This window comes from Pelobates fuscus, chromosome 3, assembly GCF_036172605.1.
Source record: "Pelobates fuscus isolate aPelFus1 chromosome 3, aPelFus1.pri, whole genome shotgun sequence".
NCBI classification, from domain to species: domain Eukaryota; kingdom Metazoa; phylum Chordata; class Amphibia; order Anura; family Pelobatidae; genus Pelobates; species Pelobates fuscus.
Window position 1 is genome coordinate 326585003 of NC_086319.1, and position 22641 is coordinate 326607643.

Consider the following 22641-nt stretch of genomic DNA (forward strand, 5'->3'; position numbering starts at 1 on the left):
CATGCCACTGTAGTACCTATACTAAAAAAACCATCCCTCGACCCATCCACCCCCTCTAACTACCGTCCCATATCCCTGCTCCCTTTTTCCTCAAAGCTTCTGGAAAGACTTGTCTTCACCCGTGTGTCTCATTTCCTCAATTCCAACTCTCTCCTTGACCCTCTTCAATCTGGCTTCCGCCCTCTCCACTCTACAGAGACTGCCCTTATCAAAGTTACTAACGACCTAATCGCAGCTAAATCCAAAGGCCACTACTCCATACTAATTCTTCTTGACCTCTCAGCGGCCTTTGACACCGTTGATCATGCTCTCCTTCTTCAAACTCTTCAATCGCTTGGTCTCTGTGACTCTGTCCTCTCATGGTTTTCCTCTTATCTCTCCCAACGCTCATTCAGTGTCTCCTTTTCTAATGATACCTCCTCCCCTTGCCCTGTCTCAGTTGGAGTTCCCCAAGGCTCCGTCCTTGGTCCCCTTCTATTTTCTCTTTATACTGCCTCTCTTGGCAAACTTATTACCTCTTTTGGATTTCACTACCACCTGTACGCTGATGACACCCAGCTATATCTCTCCTCCCCGGACCTCTCCCCTGCCGTCCTGCAACGTGTCACTGCTTGCCTTTCTTCCATCTCTGACTGGATGTCCTCCCGCTTTCTGAAACTCAATCTCTCAAAAACTGAGCTCCTTGTCTTTCCTCCTCCTAATACTGATCCTCCTCTTTCGCTCTCCCTCCAAGTTTGTGGTACCAACATCAGTCCATCCTTGCAAGCGCGCTGTCTTGGCGTCATACTTGACTCTGGTCTCACCTTTGAGCCTCACATCCAGCATGTTGCCAAATCCTGTAGATTCCATCTTAAAAACATAGCCCGCATCCGCCCCTTTCTTGCACCAGATACTACCAAGGAGCTTGTCCATGCTCTAGTAATTTCCCGCATGGATTATTGTAACCCTCTCCTGATTGGTCTCCCCAATAGCCGTACTGCACCCTTACAGTCCGTAATGAATGCTGCTGCTAGATTGATTTTCCTCTCTAGTCGTTTCTCTCACACCTCACCCCTCTGCCAGTCCTTACATTGGCTTCCTGTATGCTATAGGAGTCAATTCAAGGTACTAACTCACACCTATAAAGCACTGAACAACTCTAGCCCCTCTTATATCTCCTCACAGATCCATAGGTATGTCCCTTCTCGGTCTCTCCGTTCTGCCCGTGACCACCTCCTGTCCGTTGTCCGCACTCGTACGGCCAACTCGCGCTTGCAGGACTTCTCGCGGGCGGCTCCCTTCCTATGGAATAGCCTGCCTACCGCCATCAGACTCTCCCCTAGTCTTGCATCTTTTAAGAAGTGCCTTAAAACCCATCTCTTTAGGAAAGCTTATGGCCTCCAAGACTAACCCTTACCTCACATACCTGTCTCTTGCCCTCTCCAAAAGGGCAGCCCACCTTATTTGATTGTAAATTCCTGTCCTAATGTGTTTTACACCCCACCTCCTATAGAATGTAAGCTCGTTTGAGCAGGGTCCTCTTCAACCTATTGTTCCTGTAAGTTTATTTGTAACTGTCCTATTTATAGTTAAATCCCCCTCTCATAATATTGTAAAGCGCTACGGAATCTGTTGGCGCTATATAAATGGCAATAATAAATAAATAAATAAAAAATATGGATTGGGTACAACTGGATGTATACTAACAACCGCATCATTGACTGCTCTCAAGTCCTGCACAGGTCGATACTCATCTGTACCGGGCTTTTGAACAGGCAGCAATGGGGTGTTCCAGGGGGAAGTACAGAATTTTAGGATACCATACCGTATGAACTTATCCAGATAGGATTGGATGTTCTTCTTAGCCTTCTGTGGGATGTGGTATTGTCTTAGGCTTACTGGATAAACCCCAAGTTTCAGTTCAATTTTTATAGGTGGAATATTGCGGGCCAGTCCTGGTGGGTTGTTCTCTGCCCAAACTCCTGGTATGTTAAACAATGTCTCATCACTCCTAGGGTTTTGGCTAGTCAACACTGTATAAAGTCGCCACTCTTCTTCCTTTGGTACGGATAAAGTCATAATACCTGAAGGTCCATTAAACTTTAAGGATGTTGTTCCATTTGGTAGGAACGTAATCTGCGCTTGTAATTTTGATAGCATATCACGTCCCAGCAATTGGACTGGACATTCAGGCATATAAAGGAATTGGTGTTTTACTACGTGGCCTCCCAATGTACAGAGTCGACTTTTAAGAACCGGTTTTTCAGCACTTCTTCCAGTTGCTCCTATCACAGTAATAGTCCTTCCAGATGGAGGAGCAACTAGATTAGTCACCACTGAATGTTCAGCACCAGTGTCGATCATGAACGCACTCCTTTTTCCCCCTATTGATACATCGACCATAGGCTCCGCTCGACCAAGGGGGATGGAGCCCGGTCGGTATCAATAGTCCTCCATGACCGTGTCAGCCAATCCTACAAAGTCCCTACCTTCTCTATCGCGGGACCGTTGCGCTGCTGGAATATACCTGTCTTCCCTAACACTTCCTCTGTTTCCATTACTCCCTCTATAACCATTACTCCCTCCGGGGCCTCCTCTACCTCTCGCTCTGCCTCTAAAGTTTCCGTAGCCTGCCCTGGGTTGGTCTCTCTCGTACTGCTCTCTTTGCGGACATTCGTTCCTCCAATGCCCTTCTTCCTTGCAATACGCGCATTGATCCCTACTCAAAGGCTCTCTACTCCATCTATTATTGCCTCTATCTGGGCCCCGTTTATCTACGCCTGCGATCGCTACCGCTAGCATATCAGCCTTTTTACGCATCTTGCGCTCTTCCTCTTTTTTACTTTCTGTATCCCTGTTCATATAGACCTTATTTGCTACCTCCATTAGTTGGGTGATGGACATACCTGCAAACCCTTCTAACTTTTGTAGCTTGCGCTTAATATCTCCGTATGCTTGGCTGACAAAGGCGGAGTTAACCATTCGGGAATTGTCTGCGTCTTCCGGATTAAAGGGGGTATACAAGCGGTATGCCTCCAATAATCGGTCATAAAAGACACTGGGCGCTTCATCACTTTTCTGAATCACCTCAACTGTCTTCGACATGTTAATGGCTTTCTTTCCTCCTGCTTTCATGCCAGCAATTATAGCGTCTCTATAGGCTCTGAGTTGAACCATATCAGCACCATTTACGTTCCAATCGGGATCAGTGTTGGGATAATGTGTTGCGGCCCATGCTGCTGGATTAGCTTGGTTCAAAACACGGGCTCTATCCTCTAGTGCTTTTATGGCTGCTTGATTTATTCTTGTCCTTTCCTCATTGTTAAATAAAGTCATTAGTAACTGCTGGCAATCAGCCCATGTCGGATTATGCGTCTGTACTATTGAGGTGAACAGATCAGTCATAGCTTGTGGTTTCTCAGTATACGAGGAATTATGGGTCTTCCAGTTTAAAAGATCGGTTGTGGTAAATGGGACATATACGAAGACTGGGTCAGCGTGTGCCATTTGACCTGCGGCATCGATATAAGCTGACCCGGGATTCAGACGAAGAGGCATCTGATAGTGCTTTAATTGTTGGGCACCAGTCAACTGTCGGGTTTGGATGGGGCTACGTAGAGAGGCGTCAGTCATGGGTTCCGGTCGGGGAGAGATAGGGTATGGGGATGTGGGAGGTTGGTTTTGGGAAAAGGTCGTAAATAAAACACTTCGAGCCGAGCTAGATGAAGCTTGACCGGAAGTCTGAAGTGGCGCCAAATCAGGATATTCGTTTCTAATGGGGGTGGGTTCTGGTTCCGGAAGGGGAGATTTAGTACGAGGGGGGGTGGATCCTGTACTGGAGGAGGAAGCGGAAGTGGATGGGGGTAATGAGGGGAGGGCTGCAGGACTTCCTGCGTTTGCGTCACTTCTTCTTAACGGAAAGTAAGGGGGCGGCAAAGGGATCTCGGACTCAGGGGGCGTGTCCAAAATGGGCCTAGCACCAGTCCTAGTGGACGAACAAGTCCTAGCTACCATGAGGCGACACTGCTCCTCGTGGCATGTTTGGAGCCATTTTGGCGAGTCATTTACGGCCTGTCTCCAACAGTCAATATAAGGAAACTGGCCGTAAAGTTCAGGCCTACCTGATACAGCCACGTGTAAGCGCTGTACCAGAGTTAGATCCAAACTGCCACGTGGCGGCCATGCCGCAACCAAAGTAGGCCACTCCCTAGTACACAAAGTGACCAAACGTACAGGAGACATTTTAACCCCAAAATCACAAGTTTTGAATCCCTTTTTAAAATTCTTCACCATACAACCTAAGGGATCCGGAATCGTTGACTGCGACGCACCCATACTTAACAATGGAACGTCGTCGACAACGAATACTATACACGCGTACTATTCAACAGTCACACCCGTTTCCTCTGGCAACAGCACCACGTGGTACGGTTACCAAGTGAAACGTACACAATAACAATAAACACTCAGGGAATTCCCGTACACACACAGCTGCTACACCAGTCACTATATAATCAATATTATGCCCTTTGGCGTAACTATACAGTCACCCACGCTATAATTCTCTATATACGAATTACCCGTCTATAACACACCCCAGTAACATCGTCTTTTACAAATAGCGGTTACAGTACGGTTAGCATAGGTCAAAGCACAAGTTAAGGTCACAATACAATTATTAGTGGTTATGGTGTTAAACATGCAATGGACAACAATGATTAGTACTTATATACAGTGTCAGTAAATATACAGGGTTATGGTACCGTGCACTATAATACAGCAACACACTATTAACACTCTCGCTAGACGGCTGAGCTTGCGCTATCTAACAAGATATACACTTTACTAAACAATCGTTAACACATTTACAATTCCCAACTAAACTATTGGCCAGTACCTTGAATGGACTACCTAAAACTATATACACCCGTTTTGGTTAGCCACACTGCCCAATCACCACATATATAGCGAGCTAGAGAACCGAATTTACACAGGCGCCTCTTAGTCGCACTATCAAAAGTCTAGTGGGTTCCAAATTTACACGCCTTCCCACTTAGCCCAGATAGGATGAGAACTAGCGAACCGAATTTACACAGGCGCCGCTTAGTCTCCCGGTCCCTCCGACCTAGCGAACGTAATATACACCCTAGAACGCTAGTCTAGACAAGACACCGGTGTCCGGCTAGGGCTATTTACACCAGGACCCCGCCTGACTAACCAAATCAAACGGTCTGACTAAAGAGCGTTCGATCGAGCGGTGCGCCTTCGCTCCTTCCCTCCGACAGAGGGGGCAGATACACAGATTCAAACCCCTTTGGGCCTACCGCACAATCGGTATACCCCTAGTGGGTCCTGCCGTCTAAAACAGCAGTTGTCTTACCTCCTCGTTCCTGAACCTGAGTTCACACTCATCGACGGGGACACCCCAGCACTTCTCACGTAGAGGCCGATGATCTCCTGGACAACAGACCAGTGGCGCCGAGACGAAGGGAGGTCCACGCAGAAGTTATGGGGTGCAGCCGTAGAGAACGTGGGCAAAGATAGACCGTCTCACGCCTCTGCCTCTCAGCTACCGTTGAACGATGAGTTTCCCGGCCAATGCACCAAATGATACCGGAGAAACTGACGGAAGCCAAGCACAGAGAGATGGACACAGGTTTCTTCAGGAAGGAAGAGATTCTTTATTGGATCACCGATCGGGACTCAGAGGGACTAGCGTCACCAAAATACAGCAAATTCTGAGCCCCGGACAATAGTGCAGGCTCCTTATATAGGCATATAACTCCTCCCATATTAAGCTCCACCCGCACATTCTCTTAACCAATCAACACAAATAAGAATTAACTTCCTGTTTGACCGCATGGCTTGTCCAGCACAATGGAGGAGGGGAATACTATATCCTGTATTCTTGCACATGCTCCGTACACTACTGATCGTATCTTGCCTCGTGCAACCAACTGATCGATACGTCAGCATATGCACGTACACATGCCACGTGGTAATCTCGGCCTACTAAATTTATTTTTACCGAGATTCCACCACAGTCCTGAACTGTCCAGCGTCCTTAAGGGGTTAAGTTCCCAAAAACATATTTTCCTGGCTAATCATGGCAGCATATACACATGGGTTAGCTCCTCCCCTACAGCCGATAGGACAGGAAAACAACCAAGGTTTTAAAAGGAGGCTCCATCCCTAAGGTCCTCAGTCTTTTTCCTGTCCTACAGCCCTTAGGACGTGAGCAATTTGCTCCCTTTACTTACGGACATTTGTGTTTTTTTTTTTTTATCTTCATTACTTTATTTGCCTGTTTTACTGTAGTACATTATGCAGTTGTGCTTTTATGCTGTGATGCATTTAAGCTTTGATATCTTTAAACTAGTGCATTATACAGCTGTACCTTATTTTTAAGATTGTGGTACATTATGCGGTTGTGCTTTTACTAGGAAGCATTTAAGCTGTGTTGCATTTAAGCTGTGTGGCATTTAAAACGGTTTCATTTAAATTTGCATTTAATACTGTTGCATGTAATACCGCAATACCGCAGTACATTTGGAAAACTGCAGTGCATTTGAAGACTGATATATTTTAAAAACTGTGATACATTTTGGAAACTGTGTTACCTTTTATATCTTGAGGCCTTTAGACTGTGGTGCCTTTAAACTTTGACTTTTTACACCTGGTTGCCTATTAAACTTCCTTGCAGGCACTTTTGTTATCTATTTTGCTTCCCCTCTGTCCCAGTGATTTATTCCCGGTTCCCTGGGTGTTTAGGGGCCATGTAGGCTTCAGACAGAGTCTTCTCCCTGGTCTCTAAACAGCAAACACACTCTGAATAGGCCCACATGTGTGCAGTTTGTGCCTTATTGGGCCTAATACAGATGACTTGCATTGTGGGAATACAAGTTGTGGCAGCCATCTTGGATAAGGGCAATTGCCAGAAAGTTCCTAAAATAAAGGGAAAATTACAGTAAACATACCACACTTATTTGGTAAGTATTTGCAGGGTCTCCAGACATGGATAAGTGCTGTCGTCAGCCTGTTTTAAAGCTGTTTCACTGGTTTCTTATAGAATTTAACAGTGCACTTTTTTTTTCTTAATACTTTACCACAGGTAATATTTAGTTATTATTATTATTATTTGTCAGATGTCTGATTCTTCACCAGGATCTGGTTATGAGGAGAAAACAGTGGAAGGAATCGGTTATGCACTGACTTCCTCCAGAAGGCTGTCGCTTCAGCATGACCTATCACTGTAGAGCCACATGACATGCGGGCAGGGCTTACAAAGTAAGTTCCAGAGGCCTTAGGGGTAAGAAAAGAGGCCAGGCTTTACCCTGTGGAGGAAGTTATTTCCAACCCCAGAACTACACCACCTAAGTTGCACACTTATGGATCATAAGTGGACGCAGACCTGTCCAAAATGTTACGCCTACCATTGCAGGAGGCCAGCCAGCTGTGACTTCCGCTGCTGTTTCTACAAACAGGAAATATGTGATTAAAGATCTAAAGGCTACTATGGAGAGAGATATTAAAGCCAAGATTGAAGAGGCCGTCTGAAGTCTTCAGGTTACAACTGACTTCTTCACAGAAACTTCCCTAGATGTAACTAGAATATTCTCTGGATCAAATGGCTTTATCTATAGCAGCTAAGAAAGCATTATGATTCTGTTTCTGGGATGATGACTCATCCTCCAAGTCTGCCCTCTATACAATTCTATTTGAAGGGGTGGTGCTGTTTGGGAAAACTTTGGATAATTCCATTGAAAAGGCGAATGAGGGCTGCAAGATGTTGGTACCTCAGGATGGAAGTTCCAAGGATCCCAGCTCCTCATAGTCTGACCGGAGAACCTCCAGTGACCAGTATGGATATGGAGTCAATCAGATCCATATCTCAAGCAATCTGAAAGGATAATTTCCTTACCTCTATATATCTCAAGTAAGCTTACTTTCAGTCCAATCTGCAGAAGAAGTCTTCGGCATTAGCTCAGAAGAGAACTTCCATGTTAGTGCCCTACCATTTGGCCTCAATGCGGCCCCAAGAATCTTTATATGTGCTTATAGTGTTATTGAGAGTCCAGAACTCCTCCTGGTTCTATTATCTGGAGGATCTACTTCTGATAGCCTTAGAAGGCAGACAGGCAGAGGTATATAGTTCATTCATAACTCCTAAAGTTTGGCTGCTTGATGAATATCAAGAAAAGCAGTTCAGACCAGCTCAGTGGTTGACATTCTCTCCCAGTTTCTTCATTTCTGCTTGGTAACAGCAAGAAAATAGATGCAACTACTAGGAATCCTGATTTCCACCAGCAGACTTGTCAGATGGGCCCAATGGCATCTCTGGATTCCTTACAGATCCATCCTATCTTGGTCTAACAAGAGAAAGATTATTGGAGTTGGCCACTTACTATGTCCCCATCAGTGGAGATACACCTTACCCTGGCAGCTGAAAGAGGGATTAGATCTCTGAGTTTCCAGTGAACAGAACCTCATTGGTCAATTATTAGCTCAAATTCCAGTTTTTATAAGATTGGTTGCACAGTGTTTGGACCATGTTGCACAATATTTCCATTCATTTGTATGGAATTAAGTCATTTTCAAGGCTCTTCTTTACTTCAGAGGCTTGCTGAAGAACGAGTGGGTCCAAATTTGCTCAAATATCAATGCAACTGTATCCTATATCTATCAAGATGGGTCTCACAAATACGTATTGATGGAATTCCAGCCCATAATGATCAGGGCACAGAAGAACAAACAGTGGCTCAGAATACAATGGCTGTTTACTGGAGCCGAATAACTGTGGACAAGGTGGATTGGCAACGATGTCCTGACATATCATCGGGGTTGACGCAGATTGTCTGATACCCTACATAGATCTGATGGCCATTTCTTGGAACTACCAGGTCCAGAAGTATTTTTTACATGCTTGGACCAGAATGCTCAGGTTCAGGATACACTGACTCAAATTTAGAATTTTAGTCTGATGTACATATTTTCCTGTTTTCGACTTTCCTAAAAAGGCAATGCAAAAGGTGACAGTGGAAGACCGTGTCGACTCGAATTCCTATGATGAATAAGATGATTCTGGAACCTCCAAGGGAAATTCCAGTATGTCCAGACCTATTACAATGCCCCATGACACACCAGGATCCTCAAGTTCTGGTGTTGATGCGGGAGTCCATGTTAGTATAGGCATCCCTGAGACGGTCATTGAGATCCTCTTACAATCCTGTACAGGCTTTACTAAGCTTGACATGCTTTTGTCTGTTGGAATTACTCCTCGTTCAGGCCTTGAAAGGTTCTGTGTTATAACACTCTAGAGGAGCACTTAGCTGCACTTTGCTTCATATAGGCATTGATTGAAATCATGCCTCCACTGAGTGTGGTTAAGCCAATATGTGACGTACCACTGGTCTCACAGGCCCTGACAGAACCATTATTCGAACCTCTAGAAGGAGCTTCCATGGTGGTAGCACAGTAAGTGCTGGGGGCTGGTACCCCAGCAAGGAAAATGGGTGAACTCCAGGCTTGATCCTGTGAACCCTCTTTCACTACTTTTCAACAGATATGGTCGTCTTGCATTTGGCACCTGAAGATCCTGCCTATGGTGAATGCTTATCTATGTCATTCTCTAACTGTACTGAAGGGTACCGATTGAGCGTTGATGTCACTGGTGCTTTGCTTCATGTAAGCAACAATTGAACTCAAGCCTCCGCTGAGGGTGTTGAAACCAATATGTGACGTACCACTGGTCTCACGGACTCTGACTGCACCTCTAGCAGGAGCTTAGAAACATAGAAACATAGAATGTGACGGCAGATAAGAACCATTTGGCCCATCTAGTCTGCCCAGTTTTCTAAATACTTTCATTAGTCCCTGGCCTTATCTTATAGTTAGGATAGCCTTATGCCTATCCCACGCATGCTTAAACTCCTTTACTGTGTTAACCTCTACCACTTCAGCTGGAAGGCTATTCCATGCATCCACTACCCTCTCAGTAAAGTAATACTTCCTGATATTTTTAAACCTTTGTCCCTCTAATTTAAGACTATGTCCTCTGGTTGTGGTAGTTTTTCTTCTTTTAAATATAGTCTCCTCCTTTACTGTGTTGATTCTTTTTATGTATTTAAATGTTTCTATCATATCCCCCCTGTCTCGTCTTTCCTCCAAGCTATACATTTTAAGATCCTTTAACCTTTCCTGGTAAGTTTTATCTTGCAATCCATGAACCAGTTTAGTAGCCCTTCTTTGAACTCTCTCTAAGGTAACAATATCCTTCTGAAGATAGGGTCTCCAGTACTGCATACAATACTCCAAGTGAGGTCTCACCAGTGTTCTGCACAATGGCATGAGCACTTCCCTCTTTCTACTGCTAATACCTCTCCCTATACAACCAAGCATTCTGCTAGCATTTCCTGCTGCTCTATTACATTGTCTGCCTACCTTTAAGTCATCAGAAATAATCACCCCTAAATCCCTTTCCTCAGATGTTGAGGTTAGGACTCTATCAAATATTCTGTACTCTGCCCTTGGGTTTTTACGTCCAAGATGCATTATCTTGCACTTATCCACATTAAATGTCAGTTGCCACAACTCTGACCATTTTTCTAGTTTACCTAAATCATTTTCCATTTGGCTTATCCCTCCTGGAACATCAACCCTGTTACATATCTTAGTATCATCCGCAAAAAGACATACCTTACCATCAAGACCTTCTGCAATATCACTAATAAAAATATTAAAGAGAATGGGTCCAAGTACAGATCCCTGAGGTACCCCACTGGTGACAAGCCCAAGCTTCGAATATACTCCATTGACTACAACCCTCTGTTGCCTGTCACTCAGCCACTGCCTTACCCATTCAACAATATTGGAATCCAAACTCAAAGATTGCAGTTTATTGATGAGCCTTCTATGTGCAACAGTGTCAAAAGCCTTACTAATACGAGAGCTATAGCCTAACACAATCGTTGCTCTCCCGCGTCATGTCCTAGACTAGCCATACCAACCGAGCAACAGGTAACCCTCCCTCTCCCCCCCCCCCCCCCATAACCCCGTAGGTTAGGGGGCAAAAACACTAAGAACAGGAGCTATAACTCATACACACAGTCGCTCACAGGTTAGACCGCAACCTACACATAGCCTTACATAATAGTCGACACCTTCTATACCCTTAGACACCCCACTCCTGGGAACCACTAGTACACTCCTAGATGTATATAAAGAAAAACGGGCCATCTCACAAAGACATAACTGCTCATGTATGTTTACAATGTTTTTTATCACGACTGTCTTTCAATTTTGTTTACCTGCCTTGAATCACCCGAATAAAATAAAGAATAAAAAAAAAAAAAAAAAAAAGCCTTACTAAAATCTAGGTAAGCAATGTCTACTGCACCACCCTGATCTATAATTTTAGTTACCCAATCAAAAAAATCAATAAGATTAGTTTGGCATGATCTCCCTGAAGTAAACCCATGTTGTCTCTGATCTTGAAATCCATGTGTTTTTAGATGTTCAACAATCCTTCCATGATGTTAGCACAGCCGTTGCTGTTGCTGGTGACTGGTACCTCAGCAAGGTGAATGTGTGAGCTCCAGGCTTGAACCTGTGTACCCCCATTCACTGAATTTCAACAGGATATGGTTGTCGTGCATGTAGCACCAGAGATCCTGCCTAAAGTGAGAGCCTTTCAATGCCATTCTCTACCTGTACCAAAGGATTTGGGGCATTCTCCACTAGTGCTGTTACAGCGTCTCGTGGGCTTCCATGGCAATGGTCTCTGCTGAAACTTTGTAAAGTTGGCATTTGGAGCTTTTTGAACTAGTTTGTCCTGCATTACATATTGGACATTGAAGCAATTAATGAGGCACAATTTGGACGTCGCGACTGTTCTCTACCTGTGCTGGAGGGTATCAGGGCACTCTCCTCTCATGCTGTTGCAGCATCGTGGGTTGCCATGGCGAAGGTTTCTGCTGACACTTTTTGTAAGCTAGCATTTGAACCTCTTTAGACACGTTTGTCTGGCATTTCATACTGTTCGTTAAAACAGTCTATGATGCACAATTTGGTACTCAAGTACTTAACTCAGTTCAGTCTTCTATCTATGTTGAATTATTCTGATTATTTGATTGGCTATTCTGTCCCTCCCTTTGTAAGCTTGGGTATTCCCCATGTATATATGCTGCCATGATTAGCCAGGAAAGTGGAAAATGTATTCATACTTACCGTAAATTTTCTTTTCCTGGCTATTATTCATGGCAGCATATACTTCCCACCCATTAATGTCTCTATTTATGTACTGTAGAGCTTGTAAACTGACTGAGGACCTTAGGGATGGAGCCTCCTTTTAAAACCTTGGTGGTTTTCCTGTCCTATCGGCTGTAGGGGAGGAGCTACCCCATGTGTATATGCTGCCATGAATAATAGCCAGGAAAAGAAAATTACGGTAAGTATGAATACATTTTCCAGTGTACGTGCTGAAAAGGCACCCCCTAGTGGACATGCACCTGTAGGCAGGTGCCTAGTCTGCCTTTAAGGGAAATCCGGCCCTGCTTACCAATCAAGAACCTAGCAAATGCACCAGCTCTTTATATCCCCATCAAGCGGGTGACCGCTTAACAGTGACAACTGTCCATATCACACAAACTGATTCCTATAGGCCCAGATGAGTCTTATGACTTTTTTTTTTTATCAATAACTTTATTTTATTAGCTTTTTTCATACATTGTGCAGTTGATCTATTCTTGAAATCACATTTTATATTTTAAGATAAGGGTTTTTTTGTGTGTTTTTTTTAATGTATTTATTGCTGCTGCTGCTCTAACTTTTGCCTTCGGTTACTTGATGGTACAAAACTGACCCAGTTCCACTACAGGGTATCTGTGTCAGCAGATTTATATTTTGCGCTACTGTTCTGTAGATTGAGCTCAACAATATTTGTTGAAACAGCTGGGTGTCTACGTTTTCTATATCAAACGTGGCACAACCTTAAAATTAAAGACCTGTTTTGCATTAACAATTAACACTTTTTAAAAAAATCAATTGAGTATGTATTGTTTTATAAAGCACAAATCATATTAAATTTACCTGCGCTCTATGAAGCTATAACTAAATATGATAATGAAAGAAGACCTAAATTAGCCACAGGGCTCTCTTCTGGTCCATTCTGTAATGGCTGTGTGAACTATTAATGAATGTGTTAGGCCACTGAAAACTATACCTAATATCTGTTCAGATTGTAATACCTCACATTACTTTTATGCCATCTACAATGTATTTTCCATAGTGGGATGTTGATATTATCAGGCAAGATAAACAATGAGAGGCAGATAAATTAAAAGTTATACATTTTAAGAACAGGATAAAACGTGTAGAAAAATGGCATCTTACGCAAATATTTACAGAATCTTTGACATGCTCATTAAGCCCTTAAGGACCAAACTTCTGGAATAAAAGGGAATCATGACATGTCAGACATGTCATGTGTCCTTAAGGGGTTAATAGGACAACACACAAGGACATCCACTGAGACTGCAAGAAAGGAGATTTTCTCAGTCAGCAGAAAGTGGTGCCTAGTCTGTGTGCTATCAACCTCCGCTGATGTCTTAAAACACTGGCAGGTTTGTTGTTTTTTTTTTTGTTTTTTTTTATAGAGAAAGTTAAAAACACAATGATGATTAAAGACGTGTATGTTTTTAAACCGCAGTAATGTGTACTACACTACATTTAGTGTTAAGATAAGTAGTTTTTTTGTTGTTTTCTTTTTCTTTTTCCCATGGTATAAACCAGTAGGCATTCAGTTCACATTTTGCATGCTGATGAGCAATTAAAACTAGACTTCCTTGCCTCAAAGGCAAATAATGCTTTGGACACACACCTGATTACCTGACTCATAAAGAATATATCATGAGGCACTGTGAAAATGTGCTGATTGTGGATGATTTTAATGAGTATGGTTTGGCTGGCAGACCTGTTTCAACTTGCAGAAATGACTAGGTGGATACCTAATAGTTTATGGGCCATTTGAAGGGTGTGTTCATATTAATATGACATGTTGATATTGGACATGACTGCCAGGCATTCTGTAAAAATACAGCCTATGGAGTATCTAATATTTTGTCAACTACAGGATTACTCTGCCAAAATGTTATTGTATCTGTTCTTACCTTACACTAGTGGTTCTAAAAAAGTAGACCAGCTGTATAAAACTGTGAATCGATTGCATAGAACTGTGATCTCCATTATGCGTGGCCAGCCTTAACACCTTAAGGACACATGACGTGTGACATGTCATGATTCCCTTTTATTCCAGAAGTTTGGTCCTTAAGGGGTTAAATAACTTAATGTAGTGGTTCTGGTGTCTATAGCATGTCCCAGTAGTTTTCCAATGTAAACACTGCCTTTTTAGACAAAAGGCAGTCTTTACATTGCTGGCTTGTAACCCCTCTAGTGTCCGTCGCTCAGACAGCCACCAGATGTGCTTCCTATATCAGTATTGCACAGTGTGCAGCACCTATGTTCCGCATCCCTACTCTCTGCATGTAGACACTGAAGTCTGATATATGGAAAAGCATTGGATTGGCTGCGATCATCAGGATTGATGATCTCCGCCATGGAGGTGTGAACATCCGCAGCGAGACCGGCACAGCGAGGGAGAAAAGGTGCGTTAAACACCTTTTCACTGCAATCTGGGACGGGGCGGCAGACTCCTAAACAGCCACTCCAGCGCTATAGTGTTAGAAATACATGTTTGTATTCCTTTAAGGCTATTATGGGGGTTGGAGCAATATACAAAGGCTCCTGTCCTATGCTATGGACGCCCATGCATTCCTTAGACAATAATTAATTGCATTTTAAAATATGCCTTAAATATATGAAACAGACTGGAAACACCTTTTTCATTGTATAATTTATGCCTCCTTGTGTTCTTCTAATTCTCTGTAGTGATTCATCACTAACTGCCATTATATTGCAATGTTTAGGCTGAAAACATTCTTTATTAGAAGTACCCTTTTTTCATTGCTGCCATCAATAAAAGGTTAAGTTGCTCTATTCACATGAAGATTAAAAAAACACATTTGCACCAGTTGTGCCAAAATGACAGAAATGTTCATATTTAGACACAATTTTAGTATACGTAAGCTGATTTAATACAGGTGCAAGATAAAATACATTGTAATTAACATCCAATTCAAAGTGAAATGGAGTTGTCTTAATAAATTATATGTGGGTTTTTATCTTCCATTTTGTGTTTATTTTATATCTGATTATCAATTCTGTATGTACCTGTTGTGAAGAAAATGGACTTTATTTTGACATTTTCTTCTATATTCGTGAGTTTTCTCCATTTTGCTGTATAAATATTGGTTATTAGTTCGGCAGTTTGCAACTACCGAACCCCGACCTCCCTCCTGGTTTGTTATGTTCAAAAGCACCGTAAATTAAGTGTTCCCTGGGTGGCCGCTGTTCGTATAGCCGAACGCCACGTGGAAAAGAAAACTGCGGCCATCTTGTTCGCACGAGGCCAGTCAGCGGGACTTGGTCATCGAGTGTCTGGAACTAAAATCGGACACTGGACCTCACGAACCACCGCTGAAAAATACCGAACACCAGCTTCTCCCACTTACCGAACAGCCAGAAGAGCGGCATTCGGTAGTTCTGTTCGTGCAGACAAGGGGAACAATCGCTGCTATGAGTTAGGTATTTTACTCGCTTTTCACCTTTTTCCCAATTGACCGACTGCACACGCTGAATTCGTGGAACTGTTTTGGGCAGGAGCCTCGTGTGTGGTCGGTAAAACATGACTTCCACACTTTTCAAGAACCCCTGAACCGATCTGGGTGAAATTTGGATATGTTTGTCCCCCAGATCGGGGCTATCAGGGGATATATTTTGTGGGGATACCTTGTGGGGAAAGAGGTGTTCTAACTTTTGGGGAAAATGTGTGCCCTTTGCCTGGAGATAATTGATTTATTCCTTAACTTATCTCTATCTCCCAGGCAGAGGCATGTATTAGTGAAATACTGTATAATGATTGGTTAATGTATTTGTTTGCTGTGGGAGGTCCTCTTGCAGGAGGATTTCTCATAAAAGCCAGCCTGTTTTCAATAAAGATGAGTTCTGTTACACCCTTCATGAAGTCTGGGCTCATGTTTGGGGAATATTCTATTTGCTGGGAAGAATTGTCTTGGAAACTGTATTCATCTCTACTATCCCTCTACTCCCTGCTGTAGCTATAATCACTTATGCTCAGCTGTTGGGAAAGGAATAGAAGACCGCAGTACCATAACCACTGCAGGTCTTAACACCTGTATTTATTTAAATACAAGATATAATCAAATGTAATTAAGAATCACTCCCGAAATTATTGGGAAACATGCAGACGATCCAACAAAAACATTTATTTCTCTTCCCTCTTCTTTATTACAAGTATGTTTGTCACAAGTGTTGGTTTTGGGACTCCTGTTATTTCAAACTCCTTATCTTTATAGTTACTACTGAATTGAATACCCCGTGGAACATATTCCCTAATACCAATAGTGAAAGACAGGCATCACATTGTGAGTGTAAAGCAATACAATCATTTACTGGAGCCACAGTATGGCCTGGTGCATGGTAACAAATTTACAAAATGTTGGCCATATCTGCCTTACAGGTACATTCCAGACCCCTAAAGCACTTTAGCTTGTTGAATTGGTTTGTGGTTGAAGTGTTTTTTTGCTTATTTTTTTTAAATTTTGAAAAAAGTGCAGGTTTCACTAGAATTTGACACTTTTCTTGAAAGTACAATGGTTACAACCCTCTGGCTTTTAAGCAGACAACTGGTCTTGTTACTTCCTGGTTTGGTTAGCTGAGTGAAGCTAAACTGAAGAGGCAGCAATTGCTCAGACTACCTGCCTTGCAAAGACTTTTCATTGAGCTGCATTGGGAAGTCTGTGATTGGACAGTCAGGGAAAGTCTGGGCGGGGTTAGAAGAGGAGCATTTTCAGACGCGTCCGACAAGAAAGTTGCAAGTTTTGCAAGCTGTTTTTGGATAGAACCCCAGTGACAAAATGCATAATTAAATGCATACATGTCTTAATTTGGGTTAAATTTACTAAACAGGGATTTTTTTTTATTATTTTGTATTTGGGCAGTGCAGTGTCCCTTTAATCATGTTTATGCCCATACGGCCAAAACATTGTATAATTATTGCGCACTAGCCCATATGTGTCTCCAAAAAAATATTTTAATGCTTGACACTCTTGATGTGATGCCCATCTATTCGATTTTGTACTAAAGTGGGGAAGTGGGACAATGCACCATGAGCTGACTTTTGACTGTGGCGTGTGTACTGTGGGTTACATAATTGTCCTGCGGGAGTTCTGCCTCATGTTTGTCTAAACAAGAAACAACCAACAGGAATTCCAGATTTAATATTCATTTACACGCATAGAATTCCAGTTGCATTGATAAACAAGTAGTATGTGTGTGTTCTTTTAAATGACGAGTTGCAGAATTTTCAACGACGGTCACAATTGTATCCTAGTTCTCAGAGTAAAAGAATTAGCACTGTTTCCAGTGAATGTTAGAACAGAGCTTGTGAATCTTTAAATTCTTTACCATGCATTAAACACCGTTCCTTGAAACCATTGGCACAATGTCACTCATCGTGCTTTGTAACGGAAAAATAAAGCCCCACTAAATATTTCACAAGGCCTACAAAATGTAAGAGTATCCTACATCAACCCAATGTTTTATCAAGAGATGGTTAAAGTTACCTGTCTGCAGGTCAGTTTATTACATTCTGTTCTTTATCATCATTATTATTTTATTATTACAGGTAATAATAAACAGCACAATAACTCCCAATATGACTTTCACAAAGACGTCACAGAAGTTTGGCCAGTGGGCGGACAGTCGGGCCAATACAGTATTTGGCTTGGGATTTGCCTCAGAACAGCAGCTCTCGAAGGTAAATTATTTTGGACTTATAGTTATTGCATTATTTTGTTATTCTTATGTTCTAATTTACTCTCTACATGTTTTGTACTAGAGGTTGTTTATGAATGAAAATAGTTTTCGCAATAAAGAAGGGATATGCATAGGGAACCCCAACAGCTACGACTAGCCCTGTTCAGTGTCAGATCTGCCCGCCCAAAAAATATGAAAGTTATACATGGAGAATTTGGGGGGGTGGGGGAGGAAGGGGGGGGACAAAAGGTATTTCACATTAAACGTGAGTACTGCTTTTAAAAGTTTTAACGTTGGAGTGTAGAGCATAGAGAGAATAATTATTGCTTTATTAATGATGCTACACAATAATCAGTAAAATCAAGGCACTATGCTTAACCATCAGCACCAAATGATTAAGGAATCCTTCATTGCTGCGTCTGTGTTGTCTTATTCAGCCATCTCAAGGAGAAAGAGTTAAAATAGTCCAGAACAGCGTTATGACGAAGGCTGTTTGAAATGACACAATCAGGAGTAATTCCCATAGCAACCTCCTTCTTGAAAGAACACTGCGTACACACATTCTCCCACATTCATTACAATAGTGTCTGCCTTGTACCAATAGGAAATGTGTTTCATGCATTTAATTATTGTGCACTTTACATTCAATTATGTAATTTAGTCTTCTTTCATCGTAAGAGCAGACTCTTTAGCTGTGTCCAAGTACCTGCAGGGAGGGTTCAGGGGAGCAATGCTATGACAAAGAATGGACTCGGTGCTAATGTAAACGCAGCTGGTTTTAACGGTTTAACGGCGGCCTGTTCCAAGTGAATTAATTGTCATGTACAAGCAACTCGTTAAAAGGAGCTACGTTATTTTAATGAGTACTGTAAAATGCAGTCAGTGGAAGCTTTTGGCAGTGATGGCTAATGAACATTATTTATTGGTAAAAGAACAGAGATGCCCAGCAGTATGTAAAATTCATAAACTACTGCAGGGAAGCCCAAAAGGAACTGCCTGATGAAATGATTTCCATATGAGAAAATATGCCCAGTATCTGCTGACAGAATTCTACATGGTTGTTATGTGTCTCCCAACAGCATGTGTCATGGCCTGTATCCCGTCAGGTGTTACATTATTTAATGTACAGCGCTACGGAATTTGCTGGCGCTATATAAATAATATAATAATGAGTTTCATGCTCCACATGCAGAAGAGGTTTCTGTTTGATGGCCGTACAGACATACGTGGACATACGTGTCAACTTGATACATCCTGACAGAGCGGAGGTTAATCTTCACTGGAGTCTAATTGATTTAAATGAGATACTTGAACCAATAGCACACTGACATTCTGACACTCATTATAATTCTGCTCTGATTTATTAACAGAGTTATTCAAATGTCTTCTTTGCTCACTGTGGAGGCACAGCCCAAGAGCACTATGGAAACAAAGATGCTGTGTAAAGTAACACAAATGTGACATGTCCTTGTCACTTTTGAGTACATATGTCAGGTGTGCTGGTTATGATCTTAATTAGAACACAATGAATACCTATGATCAGGATGGACTTTTAAATCCGAAGGAAGATGTAAAGTAGATTTAAAAAGACTTGTGTGAAACATTTTACTGTTTTAAAGCTAAACTTTAAACATTTTCAATTATTCACATTATTCACTTGACTCCAAATTTTTATAATTTTAATCTGAAGCGTTCGTGGCCCAAAATCAACAGCATGCTGGAGCTTTATTTATTTTAAAAAAAAATATTGATTGTATTCAAGAATAGAGGTCGAGTAGAACACCACTGTGTAGACCGTTTGAAGCCCACAGTTCTACATCAGAAAAACAGTAGACAATGTAGCAGTAGTGAAATAACAATATAAATATTAAGATAAAACCACTACATATCAGCCCCACAAGCGATCTCTGAATTATAAAACCAATAAAATTATCATAAAATGAATAATGCAATATTTAGCTCATATTTATATGTATATATATATATATATATATATATATATATATATATATATATATATATATATAAAAAAAAAACCCCACAACAATGCAATGCAAATTAGAGTTTTTAGATAAAATAAAGTCAGATAATTCTCTTTGGTCTTTTGCAAGTTCTCTAGTTAAACCATGTCCATCATGATATGTGGCATTGTGATGGGTCTTCCCAGAGTATAAAGCTAACCTGCGCTCCCTTCAGTCCCCCAATATTTTTAAGAATAAAGAAAAGAAAGGAAACAACAAGGAAGAGGTGGGGAAAGGGAATTACTGCCATGCACAATCTCCATTGATCATCTCCGTTCCTAGTAGTCATATACTCCTTCCGTGGGTCCACACTTTGGGAGAATAAGGTATATGAGTGTCTTACTTTAGAGGTCAATTTGTTCACGATAAAAGTTATCTTCAAATTCAGAAGAAACAGACTGTGATGAGGGTGCCTCCATTTTTAACCAGCATGCTGAAGCTTTTACTCCCAAATTCTTCTTTTTTTTTTTTTTCTTCTTTCCCAGAAGGGATAATAAAAGTTGTTTCTTGTTTTCAAATTGAGATATATAACACTTACTCCAACCATTTCATATTTATACATGAACTCATTCAAGTGCTTGGTTATGGCCAGTTGGATTTACAGTAAACTATGCTTTAGCTGGTTTTAATTTTTTTTTTTTTTTTTTTTTATTTAGATCCGAGAATCCTTTTTCCTGCACCTTTTCCCAGTTATTTCCATGCAGTATTTTTTTTTTTTATCCCTTTCTCTAGATCTGTATGATGTCTGTTCAGCAGGCTTTTATCTCCCCATGTATTGCTGTACAGTCCTTTGACCCCTTCCTCTATATTGCAGATATGTCATGCTGTGGGTTGTCTGGTTAATGCTTTTCATAATATGGGCAGCCTGTGCTGTCACAGAAAGCCAACAACCGGGGCCAGTCTAAGTCTCAATGTATTTATTTATGTTTGTGTGTGTATATTAATTTTTATTTTTTTATTTATCTATTTTTTTGCATCCTACCCCATCATTTATAAATTCCTAAATATTTTAGAGATTAGAATCAAGTGTGTTTTGCGTACGACTTTAATACGTGATAGAAGTGCCTGACCCACATTTCACGTGTTGTGACCTCATTACTGCAGCTGCTAGAAAGCATTATTTTTAAATGGTCTCCCCAGAGCTGACGTTTAATACATAAATGCCTTTGAAGTGCATATTCTCAGGTAGGAATGTTGCCGGCGGCACAAGGACACGGCCTTATATTAGCTTTGTGGGCTATTAATGGCCGCGCTAAGCACACTTTGAATCACACTCCGCTTTTCCCCAGGTTTTTCCAAGAACGCTGTTATAGGCTCTCCTGGGTAATGTAACATGTTAAATACTTGAAAAAAATACTTATTTTAAATGGCAGTGTAATAAAGTGCAATATGCTCTCTGCATTTTAATCTCTACGACAAATGTATTCTTAACCTTGCAAATGTAACCCCTTCCTGACAAATTACACGTCAGGGCCATCAAGATGAGCCAACCCCTTTGTTCTAACGGCATTAAATGAGGTTTAGAACAACTAATTTTATATAACATTGATTTCATTGCAGATATGGGGATCTGAAGGGCTAAGTCAGCTGCATTACACTATCCTTCATTTACTATGGCAACCACTACATCATTGAAGCTGAAGGGTGGTTTAATCCAGCCAAACATACTGCTATGGATCTCTAAATATAACTTAATTGTGTGTTCCTAAGAATGTCTACACACTTGTCTGAGCGAGAGCATCACTACTTACATCATAATTTGCTGTGTGGCACTAATTCTCCTCAGGAGGGTCCGCCTCGAGCTCTGTATATCTTGGTTCCTTTCGCCTAAAATAATCATTAAAAACATGGGATTTGTCTTGAATGGAAATGATCATTCATGAACGATGTTCAGTCATTTTATATGGATTTCCCTGACTTTATTGCATGTAATCGAACCCTGGTGTAGATAACTGTGTGCACTAATCTGTCTTACTGCTGAGCCTTCATCCACTTTGCTTACGTCTCTCTTCACATTCTGTTGGCATTTCCAGGGTTACATTTTAAGACCCAGTTTCAAAATGACCATTTCTTTGTATTGACCTCCAGGGCATTATATGTGTACAGAAAGGAAAATATAATGGGCAGACATGGGCCAGCCAAGGAATGGAGCAGATAAAATCAGTGGCACAGTTTCAATGTCTTTGGCAGAGTCTGCTTTCATTAGCAAGTTATTAATATAGTTTAGGATATAATAAATGGAAATGTGTTTTTTGTTTTAATTTTATTTAATAAAACCAAGTTAAAGATGATGGAACCTTTTATTCCTCTGATGTCTGTAGTTGGATTTAATATTACTGATGCCCAAATAAGACATTAGTTTAATACATTTTTTTTTTCCTATCCTTTCTCTCCAATCCTTCCTGGATTGGAAGAACCCTGCGTGAGCTACACGGGTATCAGAATTAAATTCAGCAGAGCATCCCCAAATTCTATTCCCAGTCTCCTTGGCTCTTTATATAAAAATTAGAATTCTGGTAGGGCCCTGGAGATGGCCGATTGTCCCTTTATATAAAATAATATAAGCCTATAAGGGCCTCTAGTGGGTCCAGTTGGGCAATTATTGTTGATTGCTCTGATATTCTGATATATTTTCACTATATTTATTTTGTGTTTGGAATCTGTACTGACTTTTCAACCACCAAAAATC

At 41.4% G+C, this 22641-nt stretch overlaps 1 protein-coding gene across 1 annotated transcript in view; it reads left to right on the top strand.

Annotated features, from left to right (window-relative positions):
- Window positions 1-22641, top strand: part of HOMER2 (homer scaffold protein 2) — a 176458-nt gene that overhangs the window by 104692 nt on the left and 49125 nt on the right. The window contains exon 3 of the mRNA XM_063445672.1: window positions 17801-17932. Coding sequence (XP_063301742.1) covers window positions 17801-17932 — 132 coding nt within the window. The remainder of the gene's footprint in view (window positions 1-17800; window positions 17933-22641) is intronic.